This window comes from Elgaria multicarinata, chromosome 11 (assembly GCF_023053635.1).
Source record: "Elgaria multicarinata webbii isolate HBS135686 ecotype San Diego chromosome 11, rElgMul1.1.pri, whole genome shotgun sequence".
Classification (NCBI taxonomy): domain Eukaryota; kingdom Metazoa; phylum Chordata; class Lepidosauria; order Squamata; family Anguidae; genus Elgaria; species Elgaria multicarinata.
Genome location: NC_086181.1, coordinates 24887655 through 24902294, shown reverse-complemented (window position 1 = coordinate 24902294; position 14640 = coordinate 24887655). Strand labels below are relative to the sequence as shown.

At 40.1% G+C, this 14640-nt stretch overlaps 1 protein-coding gene across 1 annotated transcript; it reads right to left on the bottom strand.

The window, feature by feature from the left end:
- Window positions 1-104: 104 nt before the first annotated feature.
- Window positions 105-14640, bottom strand: LOC134405535 (vomeronasal type-2 receptor 26-like). Its single transcript, XM_063136779.1, has 7 exons — window positions 14633-14640; window positions 14252-14365; window positions 12287-12578; window positions 10216-11052; window positions 9712-9930; window positions 6074-6200; window positions 105-997 (listed from the first exon to the last, which is right to left on the bottom strand). Exons 1-7 carry the CDS (start codon window positions 14638-14640, stop codon window positions 105-107), a joined length of 2490 nt encoding a protein of 829 aa, XP_062992849.1.

Below are 14640 nucleotides of genomic sequence, written 5' to 3'. Positions count from 1 at the left end.
TGCAAAAACACATGTAGCATCCTTTCCTCCTCTCCCTCACCTACAACAACCTTCCCCAACCCCAGCCGGTCAGCAGGGAGGGAAAAGGCCTAATGCCTTCATTTTTAAACTCTTAGTATTTCCCTGTTGTTCAACTCAGGCCTCAACAAAATAATGTAACATTTGGGAGAAAAGATGCAACCCAGCATCCCAGCACTGGAGGATAGGATGGAGAAGATCTCCACAGCTACCACGTATTTCCCCTTGGTGCTCAAATAAGTGGGAACAAAAGATAACCAAACACTGCAAAAGACCAACATGCTGAAAGTGATAAACTTGGCCTCATTGAAACTGTTGGGTAACTTCCTAGCAAGAAAAGCCACAGTGAAGCTGACAAGTGCCAGGAAACTCATGTAACCCAGGACACAGTAAAACATGGTCACGGAGCCCTCATTACATTCCAAGACAATTTCTTCAGGCACTGAGTCCATGTCAACATCAGGGAATGGAGGAGTGGTTGCCAACCACACAGCACAAATGCCTGCTTGGACAAATGAGCAGCCAAGGAGAATGGAGATGGCCAGTCTTTTCCCCACCCATTTCCTCATCCTGCTTCCTGGCTTGGTGGCCATGAAAGCCAGAACCACAGTAATGGTTTTGGCCAAAACGGAAGACACAGCCACAGAGAAGATGATGCCAAAAGCAGTTTGACGGAGGGGACATGTCACTTTCTCAGGCTTGTTCATGAATAGCAATGCAGAAAGGAAGCAGAGCAGGAGGGAGATGAGAAGAATGTAAGTGAGGTTCTGGTTATTAGCTTTGACTATAGGAGTGTTGTGGTGCTTCTTAAAGATTCCTAAGACTAGAGTTGTGACAATAGAAAGGGAAAGAGCAAAGACAACTAAACTGTGTCCCAAAGGTTCTTCATATGACAGGTATGTTATTATCTTAGGAATGCAGAAATCATGGTCCTTGTTTGGGTATTGATCATTTGGACATTGAAGACAGTCATCCATGTCTAAAAAGGAAAAATTGAGTATTAGTTTTCTAAAACTTCTCTTACATATTGTATGAAAAGAAAAAAATGACCATTAACTTTATATGATCGATCTTTCTTTCTTTCTTTCTTTCTTTCTTTCTTTCTTTCTGTCAATCCATCGATCAATAGATCATTTATCTATCATCTATCTATCATCTAACTATCATCTAACCTGTTCCTCAATATTTCCTATAGCTTTGAATCAAAACTAAGTTAAGAAGGTTTTAGATTCCATGGCTACTGTCCATAGAGATTTATTGGCTGGTATTAAAGACGGACATTGAATACGGTCATCCATCTCTGAAAAGAAAAGTTTAGTCTTCATTTTCTGAAACTTCCCTTGATGCACAGCCTTCTCACATAAATATAAGAATATTGTGTGAAAGAAAAAAGACTGTAAACTTTATATGATCTATCTATCTTTCTATCACTCATCTAGCTCTCATCTATCTATCTATCTATCTATCTTTCGATATATCTATGATAAACTTTTCCTTGATTTCTCCTATAGCTTTGAATCAAGACAAAGCAAAGAAGATTTTAGAGTCCATGGCTATTGTCCATAGAGATTTATTGGCTGTGATTAAAGATGGACCAAATTGATCAACGTTACTGTCTCCTGATTTTTTTTAATTCAAGTTCTTTTTGCCTCCATTTGATTGTAGCAATTTTGGGTAAATTCTTATAAAAACCTAACTTACCCTCTCTAGGTAAGATACAAACTCTAGGACTTATTCCTATACAACCATAGAATTGCTTGAGTGTTATTCTTTATTTATTTATTTATTTATTTATTTATTTATTTATTACATTTTTATACCGCCCAATAGCCGAAGCTCTCTGGGCGGTTCACAAAATGCAATGGGACCTACAACTGTGTTTTGTTTGAAACTACTGGTGTGCATTTCATTGGTTTGATAAAGTGTTCTGTCCATGTGTACATATGTGTTTGTTTGGAATATTATCCAAGAGAAATTATGCACATATGGGCTCTCTACAGAACGTCTACTAGCCATAGGTTTAGAAAAAGCCAAAGACCTTGTTAAGCAGCGTATATGGGATATTGAACTGCAGAATGTTCTAAGTCAAATCCTATATATGTTCTTCTCAAGATATACAGGGTGGTGTCTCCACAGCATATCTGAGCTCCCTTACATATTATAAATACAGGTGGGCATTTACAAGGGCTCGCTATAATGCTCTCCCTTCCAAGTTCACAGAGGGAGATATCAAGGAATCCCCCAAAGGTTATGCCCATGTGATTCAGGTGAGATAAAGACATCCTCTCATGTGCTTTTACACTGTTTGTTCGACTCAGAGGCCCCGTCAAGCTTAATCCATTCTCTACTACAGGACTTTCCAGGTAACTCTGAAGAATTTTATACCAAGATCCTCCTTGCGGATAGAAAGCCCTCAGTTACTTATAAGGTTGCTAAATTCTGCCACTTGGCTATGAGGACACCTCATAACCTATTAACCTCGGAGGAGTGTTAAATCTCTGGGAGATGGGAACTAAGGATCTGTACTATTTTGTAGGGTTGCTGATGCTGGATTAATGTTGTGCTGGTCTCGGACCGTAATAAAATGTTTTGATTTGTATGTGTTTTCCTGATGAAAGCCATTGTTAGCAACTGCTGGTAAGATGCAGTAAGTGGAGGCAAGAAATAATGAGACAACATATAGTATTGGGTTTAAACTGGGTCACATTTATTAAGTGATCTGCAAAGGGGAGATCCTAGCCAAAGAGGACATTCTCAATCAGGCCACTAAGGAGGCCTGTTCCTCAATTTATTTATTTATTTTATTTGTTGCATTTATAACCTGCCTTTTTTCCTGCAAGGAACCCAAGGCAGCATACATAATCCTCCTCCTCTCAGTTTCTATCCTCACAACAACCCTGTGAGGTAGGTTGGTAGAATAGGGTGAGCCATTCACCACCCATGGGTTGGTGCCTGGCATTTTGCCATCCTACGGGGTTATACCATTTGGGGTAGGGAGACCTTCCATTTTCACTACAGCACAGGCCACATGACTCTGAGTGAGTGAGGAGGGTTGGTCTCAAAGTAACCCTTATTTCACCAGCCAAGCTGCGCGGTTCAAAGCTAAGAGCCTCAGGTCTTACCCATCACCGCAAAAGTGCCTGTAAATGCTCACCACCCCAGAACCCCTCTCAGGATGCCCTTACCTACTGCCCTCAATCAAATGTGACCAAATTATTAAACATGGACCAAATTAACTTATTTAATTCTCCCAAGGTGTCTTATAGTATGGAGTAGTCAAAAAAACTCATTGCCAAATTAGGTAATGAGCACAAAAATCCTACTCGGCCCCCTAATGGCAAACAGCAAGCTCATACTGTCCAAAGGGTGGGAGGAAGGGTGCCGCAAGACAAAAGAGGAAGGTGGGAGGGGTAGCAGTAGTTTTAAGAACTTGAGTCCCCTCCCATCCTGATGCCACCAACTGCAGCCAGAAAATGGCCGGCCTTCACGACTCTTATTTTGGCCCCACCCACAACAGCTCCCCCCCATGCCCAGGTTTACAGAGGAATACAGAAATCTACTTGTAATGTAAGTTACAAGCATTGGGGAAAGGGTTAAAGCCTTCTCTCCACCCACCACTCTATATTCTTGATCCATATTAGATCCCATGAGCTTATCTTTGAACTAAACAATGGCCATAGCTAGACCTAAGGTTTATCCCAGGATCATCCCAGGTTCGTCCCTGCCTGAGCACTGGATGCCCCATGTGGCACTTAGTTGAACAGGTTTGACCTCAGGACAATCCTGGGATAAACCTTAGGTCTAGCTATGGCCAATGACTACTACAACAAAAACCAATCATATATTTTAGGTAACATACACTTTGACCCTAAGAGAATTTGGAAAGAGTGGGGATGGAATGCACAGGTGGGGGAAGAAGAAGGATCAAGGAGTCATAGCACAGTTTTAGAAATGCAGTTTTAGAAATGTACTACATCAGAAATTGCCGTAACTTGAAAAAGAGGCATGCAAGGATCATGTCTCACACCAGGGGTATATTCAAAAGTTACAGTGAATGTGTGTTTACACTCTGTTAGCTCTTTAAAATGTATGTTATGCTTTAGCCTGTTCAATAATTCTCATATCTAAACACTACTCATGATAAAAGGAAGCAGGATGAACTTGCTACCTCCCCCTCTCTCCCCATTCTGCCCAATATGGACATGTGGAGGGTGACTCTCTGCAGAAGTCCAGCTCCTCTATCTGGGGAACTTCTCTCTGAGACTTTAGATTCCTTATTCTTGAAATGAAATAATGTTTCACACTCATTATGAATGTATACTTTTTGTGAACTGCCCAGAGAACTTTGGCTCTATATCCACTTTGGTATAGAAAGACACTAGAAAGAAATAGATAAATATGCATTGTGGAGAGTGTAGGATTCCCTGTAGCATAATGATACATTTCCTTTTCAAAAACCAGATAAATTATCAAATCTCCTGTCAGATTGATACAATGACTAAGGGCTTTGCTAGACCTACCTTGGAATCCTTGCAGGAGGAGGGGCGAGCCCATGTTACAAGTGGAATGGGCTGTCACCCGTGTCTACACATAAGATGTGACGGGCTGCAGGAAGGACGTGTTGCGTCCACCATTTAAAAATTTTTTTAAAGGGCCATGTCCGCAGGAGTGCACCAATGATAAACATGAGTGAAGGTTTGTTTGTTTGTTTTTAAAAAAGGGTTCCTTGCTTCCCCTGGCTCCGATGTCTCCCTGCTCTGGCTCCGATGTCCCCGCTCTCCCCATGGCTCTGTTTCCCCACGTGCCTGCGATCCCTCGCCCGTGATCTCCCGCCCTTGATCTCTGTTTCCCCCCGCAATCCCCCAACCCATGATTTCCATTTCTCCACCCACCCACAATCCCCTACCCGTGATCTCTGATTCCCCCCATCCCCTGGCTCCGATTCCCCCCATCTCCCCAACCTGCTGTGATGGCCACAGCACTCCTGTGGAGCGCTACGCACCGTCCACCGCTTTCCCCAGCTACTCGCAAGTAAATGCGGTAGCCAGAAAAATCAGCGGAACATGCAACATGCCCACGGTCTTGGGCTCAGCCCTAGACCATGGGAAATACCAATCCACAAGTGGTGCCGGTTACCCCGGAGCCAGGGAGGTTTGACCCCTGCCTGAGCCCAGGATCCCCTGTGCATCATATGGATGCACAGGGATGAGCCAGGGCCTTGCACCGGGCTAACCCCTTGTCTAGTAACCGCCTAAGTTATCATGTACTAAAACTCAACACAGCCAGGAAATTCAAAGCTAAGGCAGATGTCAAACTGATGTGCCCCATGAACAATGATGACCTAGAATGTCAAAAGTTGTGCTAGTTTACCGCTAACCCTCCATGCACCTACACTTTGGTCAGCAAAGTTGCCCCATGTTGTCCTCGTCCCATAATGGTTCATGAAGAATCAAGCCTTACTGCTGGAAGAGGGAGCACTCTCACTTTTGAACCTGTCTTGCCAGCTACTGATGTAGGCAACATACTGGTGAGGATGACCTCACAGGAGGATTCCTTCAGCAAAACTGTATGGCTCAGATGCTTCATAAAGCAGCACAAGAGCAGGGTGCCATGAAGCATCTTTGCTGATCCCATGCAGTCCATTTTTTCCCATTTGGATTTAGGCCTGAGAGTAAGTGTAGGTCAATGGAGGATAGGTTGTATGCAATTAAACAACCCATCATGCATCTATACAATAAATCTATCAACCAAAGAAGAACCATATTCAGAGCCAAAATGTGTAGGCTTATTTAATGGAATCAAACCATATGTATCTTTGCATATAGCATTTCTGTAATTGGCTTCACCAATATTTTCTCGGTGATAATTAAATGCACACATTTCGAAATAGTAGTATTTCTCCTTCTTGATGTGCAAACTAGAAAGAGATTTCATTTTGCTTTTAAAGGGGCAGGATAACCTGCACTTATCATCTCCAGTTTGACACCTCTCTTGTTTACATGATTCTATTCTCTAATTTCATTAGTATCATAACATAATTCTCTACATTTCTCACCCATTTGGCTTGAAATCTTCCCTTCTGGACATCGGCTGCAATCATAACAGCAAAATGGCTCCCCCTCCTTCATTTTCTTGCTATAACCTGGGTGGCAGTTGTCATTACATTTAGAAAAAGGCAATGTCTTGGCCATGAAAAGAAGACAAAAATAATGTTTGTTACCAAAGATGTGTGGTGGACTGGTTTGGGTGAACATATGGAAAAGAGGACAGCACTCCTTAATCTAGCTATACTGGAATGAACAGATTCAAAAGAGGGCAGGACTCCTATACCTTTAACTGTTCTGATGAATAAGGCATTTCAAACAAGAAAAAAGAAGGGAGTATATGTAACAGTCGAGTATATGTAAGGACCTATGAAGTATAGCTCATATTCCTAAAATATTTTAAATGTTTAGAAAGCAAATTATGTTGTGAGATATTTTTGTTGATTCAATAATGTATATTTAACAAATAAATACTTTTACCACAATCATTGTGTTACATTAATACATATAGAATGCATATAGCAAATACAATGTCAGTAGTCCAATTACAATTTCAACAGTTCAAAATCAATATTCCAATTGCAATATCAAATCAAATCAATATCAAAACAGTAATTCTGATTTATACATTCCATTTCCAATAATCTTCCTCAGTTGTATGTCACTGCCTGTATTTTAGTTTGCCAGTCACTTGAAACTGTCAACAGGGGACAATGCACTGGAATAAACAATATATAAACAATATATAAAATACACAGTATTTTAACAGACCAATTTTAAATAGATAAAATACAAACATTGTATTTGCTATATGCATTCTATATGTGTTAATGTAACACAATGATTTTGGTAAAAGTATTTATTAGTTAAATATACATTATTGAATCAACAAAAATATCTCACAATATAATTTGCATTCTAAACATTTTACACATTTCAGGAATTTGAACTATTCTTCAGAGGTCCTTATCTATACTTCAATAAGGAATTTCACCAGGTGCTGCATACAATTGGCACTTGCTGAAGTTCACTTTTGTATACAACTATTAATGATGCAGGAGGCCTGTCCTCTTTTCCATATGGTCACCCTAGAACTGTGGTTCCACAATTAGACGTGATAATAGCACAGAAGAATAGACTCCCCATGATTCTGAAGAGAACATCCCACACAAACTCTGAACATGCTTCCCTACACCTGGAATGTGGTATCATTGGAGTGTTCTGCTTCTGTAAGCCCACTTCCCACCCTTCCAGAATGTCTTGGGTGGGGGGTGGCTTTTGTGGGTGGGAAGGAAAGACGTTCCATATGCAAGATGCACGTGAAATGTGGCTGGGCAGAGCCTATAAAGGCCATCCAGGCTGCAGCTCAGTCTCTGTCATTTCTGGCTCCCTCCTTCCCTCCCTTTAACTAGTTTGGGATTAACCAGTCATCCCCTTTGAAGAGGGAGGGGCTTAGTAGGAATTTTACCTGCCACAAATTTGCAGTTGTGTACAGGGTTTTGTTGTTGTTGTTGTTGTTGTTGTTGTTTGCCTATTCCATACTGGAATTACGATTAGTGGAGGGTGAGAAAATACATGGATTATATTGGATTAACAGCAGTGTGGTGGCATCTCCACAATATTACAGTAGGGATGGTGAACACTCTGGTGATTGACATATCTGGAGGACCTCCTTCTCAGAAGCTGTGCAGATTTCATAGGGCTCTGGCAGCTTTATTTGTTGTGATGAAGAAGGAATTTCACCAGGTGCTGCATGCAAACGAATGACACCTGCTGAGATTCCCTTTCGTATACAACTGTTAAAGATACAGGAGCCCTGTCCTCTTTTCCATATGGTTACCCTAGAACTTTGGTTCCATATTTATACGTCATAATGGCTAAGAAGAATAGAGCCCTCATGATTCTGAAGAGAACATCCCACACAAAGTCTGAACATGCTTCCCTACACCTGGAATGTGATATCATTGCAGTGTTTTGCTTCTGTTAAGCCCACTTCCCACCCTTCCAGAACGGCTTGGGTGGGGGGTGGCTTTTGTGGGTGGGAAGGAAAGACGTTCCATATGCAAGATGCACATGACACGTGGCTGGGGCAGAGCCTATAAATTCCAGCCCGGCTGAAGCTAAAACTCTTTCGTTTCTTGCTCCTTCCTTCCCTTTTGGTAAATTGTATGGGATTAGCCAGTCACCCCCTTTGAAGTGGGAGGGGCTTAGTAGGAATTTTACCTACCACGAATTTGCAGCTGTGTACAGTTTTTTTTGCCTACTCCATACTGGAATTATGATTTTAATTTTTGTGAACCATCCAGAGAGCTTCGGCTATTGGGCGGTATAAAAATGTAATAAAATAAATAAATCAATAAATAAATGATTAGTGAAGGGTAAGAAAATAGGTGTAATACATTGGATTGACAGGGGTGTGGGAGCTCTTTTAGAATAGAAATGGTGAACACTTTGGTCATTGACATATCTGGAGGACCTCCTTTTCAGGGGCTGTGTAAATCTCATATCAGGATATGATTTGCCTTTGGGGACCTTTGTGCCTCATCTATTTGGAGCTGTGCAGCACTGGGCACCAGTGAAGCAGGTTGGTCTCACACTTTCAACGTGTCTCATTAGAGAGGGCCTGTGTTAACCCATATCCTGGCTTTGGAGAGTGGCTCACCCATAACAGCAGGCTAGGTGCCTGAAGAAAGGATCTAATAGATTCCTGCAATTTCACATGCAGATCCAGGGAGGGGTAAATTTCCCTTATTTAAATGAAAAGGCCCCAATTCATCCGAAGCTCTGGTTTCTAAACAAATTTAACACCTCTTAAATTTCTGCTTGTGTCATATTATTCAGAATGAATGTGATTTTTTAAATTCATCTTTGGATCCTTTGCAGCTTTTTTATTCAATTCTCAAGGCGAAGTGTTTACTTTCAACACAACTAAATGAAGGATTCCAGCAAACATTTCAACAGTGCACCAGAAATTTCAATAACTCACTTTTATCTAAAGCTAAACTGTAACCTTCTCATATTGTTCAGGAATGTACAGTTAACTTCCCAATATTGCATTTCATTTGGTTGCACTCATAATTCCCAAATTTAAGTATGAACTAATATCCTGCTTTGTAATCCAGTTCCACAATTCAAAACATCCATACATAATCAGTAAGTTAATTGCCTGGATCCAGAATTGTATCTGGGCTGGAGGAAGTGGGGTTCTCTGCCACCACCTCCCATGACCTCCCCAATAGCCCCCTGCAGATTCTACTCAGAAGAATGAGAGACTATACTGCATGGGGTTGGCTCAGGTGTGGCAGGGTTGGGAGAAGGGGAAACTCCCAAAAAATTGACCAAAAAGCCCTTTGCTGAGTAGAGTTTAGCTCACATAACGTGTATCTCTGTGATCATGGAGAATCCTCCTCCTGCTTCACAAAATCCTTCCCCATTCAGCAGTATCGACTAACCTCTGTGTATCTGACGTCACTTGCAGGGGTCTGTAAATCTGTTTCTATTTGTAAGTTCTTAAATCTGGATTCGATCTAATCTTTTAAAATGTCTTAAAGCTGTAGAATGCATATTCGTTCACTGTTCGCATAGGAATGTGGTTCACAACTCTCTCTGAATTTGAAAACTTTTGAAACTAGCTGCAGTCAAAGCTTACCTGGTTAAAACTCTTGTGCCATGTGATGGCATCTTCGTTAATGGTGAATGACTTTGCCTGTGGATCCACCCTCCCAATTTTCACTCTTTGAACAGACTGGTTTGGAAAAGTGACCCAGTTTATAATATCAAATCCAGCTACCAATTCCCTGTTCAAGTCAAAAGATAATTTGTCCCCGACACTGTTATTGAATGATAGGTGTATTAGAAAGTGGTGGAGCTGGAATCACAAAGAAAAGAACATTTTTTTCCATAAAATCTGTGTGGATAACATACGCAACTATCGTATTCTGAGATGGGATATTAATTTTACTATCCCAGTCCAGATATAGTCCTAACTGAAGTAATGTCCATTTTGACCCACAGAGATGACATTTTATACAGCTTCTCTTTCCTCATTCCTTAGGCAAAGAAAGGATACAGAAGGTTTTAAAGGAAATTTTGGATCCTGTTACTACACCAATAAATGTATGGATCTCCCCTATTTGCTTGCTTAGGCCATTACCTGCCAAGGCTCCTGATCCTGAAGGTTCACCATTCCTCTCTGTTTCAGTCTGTTTGACATCATGGCATGTAAAGCCTGGGCCACAGCATGGACAGAGTTATAGATGCTGTAGCTGTGGCCAGTCATGCCCATTTCAAAAAAAGCCCCTGGGAGATTCTCAAGCTTCTCCTCCCCAGTGCAGGTTGTCTCTATTGTTGTGCCCATCAGCTGATTTTGAACTGAACAATCAAATGTTTGTTCCCAGAAATCCTTGATAAAACCATCTTCTTTGGTCCCAAGATGGTTTCTGGTCTGAAGAAAATGTTGGAATCCCAACACTTCCTTTGAGTGACTGGTAAAGGCCAGAGCACCATGCATGGTTTGTATATCCCACCTCTTTTGATAATGGAATGATGTGAGCTCCAGCTGGACCGTCAGAATCCATACTTTACCTTCAGGCATCATTATATTTCCTTCCATTCCTGGTAGATACAACAACCACCTGAAAATAATTATATCTTCCTCATAGACAATCACTGCCTTGGCATTGCTCTGCATCGAAACATTATAAATTCCAATCAACCAATCCATTGCTTCATAAAGCTCATTCATGTACATTTCCTCAATTCTCTCTATGAAGGCAAAACAGATATGACTCAGGGGAAATATTTCACTTATTGACCTCACAAAGCTGTCTCCATTCTTGTCATTTTTGGCAATGACTCCAACCCATGTCCATCCAAAGTGCAATAGTAGGTGGAGAATCCCTGCATGTTCATAGTCTTCATTGGGGACCATTTGGTAGAGAGTACAAGTTTCACTTTTATCATTCGTGAGAGGAACAGAGCCATATGTGAACTATGGAGAGATAAAATGCATGGCTTGGAGTGAAGGGAGAGAAGTAAATATTTTCAAAATGAAATATACGTATATACGTTCCACTTGCCCTAATATATAGGCAGAGATAAAATTGCATGGATCACTCCTAAATACCAAGTGATCTCAAATACAGTTCAGGACGATGGAGTTCATAGGATCAGCAATTATCCCTCACACATTCTTGTCCTGACTTTCCTAATGAAGCATCTTAACTTTAGTGTATTGATAGAGGGTCCCTCTACACCAAACAGGATATTGCACTTTAAAAGTGGCATGAAAGTGGTATATAAAAGGCAGGAGCCACACCAAGCAGTTTGTAGTGATATGAAAGCAGTATATGATATGTGCCAGTGGGCCAAAACAGATGTCAGTGCATTTAATACCACTATAAATCAGTAGTGTGGCTCCTGCCTTTTATACTGCATTCATATGTCTTTCATAGTACAATATCCTGCTTAGTATAGATGAGGCCTGTGTGTGTGTGTGTGTGTGTGTGTGTGTGTGTGTGTGTGTGTGTGTGTGTGTTACAAATTTCACAAAATTTTCACCTCCCAAAACGGAGACCCAAATGTAATTTGCAGTCAGAAATCTTTACATTCCAATGCTTGCAGTGTATTCCATTTTAAAGAAAAGCATTTCTGAAATGCTTACAACCACATTTTTCAGAAATACTTACCTGCACCCAGCCCAAGCTGTTCATTCTTTTTGTATTCTTTTATTTTAATGCAATTATTTCTCATCAAATGGTTAAAAAATTCTAGCATGTTTCTCTCAAACATGCATTTCTTAATTGTACAGCAAATCACTTAATTCAGCCCATACTCAGAGCTAGGGAAGTATGGATTTTGTAAAATCCATTCCAGCTGCCTTTCACATACTGTCAGATGCTTTCCCTTCCATTGTCTGTTAATTGGCAAAATTGGATAATTTTGAATTTCCCAAAATTCTGCTTATTCATATTTGCAAATATTCACACAAGCAAAAATATGCAAATGCTTCCAAAAATGCACCAATCCCCTCCCAAATGTGCATTCTCATGGTTCAGCCTATAGGGGAAGTTGACATTTTGAGCCAGTTTGTACGGCCATCAAATCTCAGAGACTTGGGGAAAGCCAATCCACTGTGTGACATGTGCTTTGGATTCATAGAAATCAAACTTATTTGATTTAAAACAGATTTTTTCACCATTTGTACTCATGCCCACGCATCCTACCTGTGGAACTTTGTAGGCACCTAAGATGTTTGCCATGTAGAATGAGGTTGCAGAGTAAAGAGCCCCAATGACAGCCATGACTTTGTTCTGAATGCCACACTTATAATTTGGTATAAATCTGTTGTGTGTTGAGAGAAGTTCCATAGTCCTGTGGTAGGTACAGTCTGCAAGACAGTAGCTGTCATAAATGTGGAAACCCAAGGTGATGTTAGGTAGGATCTGTTGGTTTTCATTGATCTCTTTCACAGCGTATACCAAAGCTAAAGCATGCTGGTAGTTCTTAGCCAGTACTCTACAATGAGATTTTATGTTACATTAGAGTAAACCTTTGCTTTTAGTAAAACTATTGCTCCATCAACAGCATATATTACAGATCTGTGCTTAACCAGAAGCTTCTGTTACTCCCCACACTATCTCAGTGAATGTATTTGGAAAAGATATGTACCAAAACACTTCTGCCTGCTTTCAGGCATTAAATTATTAAGTTTATTTTTTTTTAAAAAAAAAAAGTACTGAAGAAGTTATTGCAAATAACTCCAAAAGGGATTCTCCAAACTGGAGAAAATGTCAACCAATTGGCAATGGTGGTTCAACGTAAGCAAGTATAAAGTCATGCACATTAGTGCAAAACATTACAAATTCAAACATAAAGGCTGATGGGACCTGAGCTTGCAATGACTGTCCAAGAAAGTGACCTTGTGTTTGTGGTTGACAGCTTTATGGAAAATGTTGTTCCAGTGTGTTGCTGGATCCTTGTAAGGCATCGTTAGGAAAGTAATTGAAAATATAAACTGCCAATAATATAAGTCATATATACACTTTGAGTGTTGTTAATTCATATTAGAACACCCACATCTCAACTAGTTTATGTTACATCAGTTTTGATGTATTATTTTCTCATGATTTCAAAGCAAAATTTTAATTTCTTCTGACAATATGAAGTAACTTTGGATGACTAAATTCTGCGGTGTACAAATTTCCTTAACATCTTGCACATGGAACATTAGTGATAATGTTTTATTATATAAATCCATTTCAGTATAAGATGAATTTTCAGATCAGTTGCATCCATAAGAAATACATTAATTGCTTGGCACATTCCTCAGAAATGACATCTGGCATGTCCAGGGCAATTGGTGGAGGAAAGGACAATGAGAATGGTAAAACATCCTAAATGTAGGGCTCAGTTCAGGGTTTAGCTGTGAACAGGCACACACACACACACACAGGCACGCACATACACACACACACACACACAACCCAGGAGTATGTCACTTTGTGAAGACATTTTTCCTCTGAATATACATGGTTAGGGGTATGCTGTAAGTTTTTTAAAATGTCCCTTTATATAATGCCTAATAGTGATCTCTTCTGGCAGGCCTACCCAGTTGAATTTTAAGATGCCTTTTTAATAATTTGCTGCTTTCAATAATAATAATACTAGTCTTAAATATTTTAATTAGTTATATGTATTTTATTGTGCTGGTATTTGTGTTGTACCCCACCTCAATCCAGAGGGAGAGGTGGGTAACAAATAAAATTATCATTATTATTATTATTATTATTATTATTATTATTATTATTAATGAATTTTAGAAATTTTTCTTCCAATAAAATCAAAAGTTGTAATATTGTTTCCTCCTTTATTATAGATAAGGTTTCTTTGAACTTCATAGCTCTTAGAGCCCATTGAAATAAAAGGAATTCATTTCTTTCAGACAGCAGATCCTAACATTTATCACACTGGTTCCAACCAAAGTATATACCAGTATCCGTCCATTATCCTTGCGAAATTGCAGTATGGATTACATGCCTTTGTTGGGAGCACAGATGAGAAAAGAAGCAGTGTGACCATCTATACACTCTGACTGGAAAAAATCACTATATTAGCTGTTGCAGCTAAACATAATCTACTGTTGTGACTGATGTGGAAATATATTCATTATGGAAAGGGGGGAATCTTACAGAGTGTCTCCAAAAACTTGTTCACTGGGATGTTGTTTGAAGTCATTCTGTACTTCTGGCATTAAGATCTGAGAAGTAATACCACCGATGATGAAATCACCAGGTTGCAAATACCTGTGAAGAATAGGGAGGGGGTCACCAGTGTGGCATTTCTGTGGATGAGATATGTATGCCGTACAAACGAGAAGTACCTGCAGCAAAATCAGTAATATCACCATCTTAAATGCAATTCTTTTCTCAGTGTTTCTCTTTTTAATGTTTCCCCCATTGATGTTAGAGCCTCAAGCAGTACACCTGTCTGACCATCATTCACAACTATTCTTCTCTGTAGCCTGAAATATAAATGCTACAGTTTCGGAAATCAGGGTGATGCAACCTTGCCTTTCCAT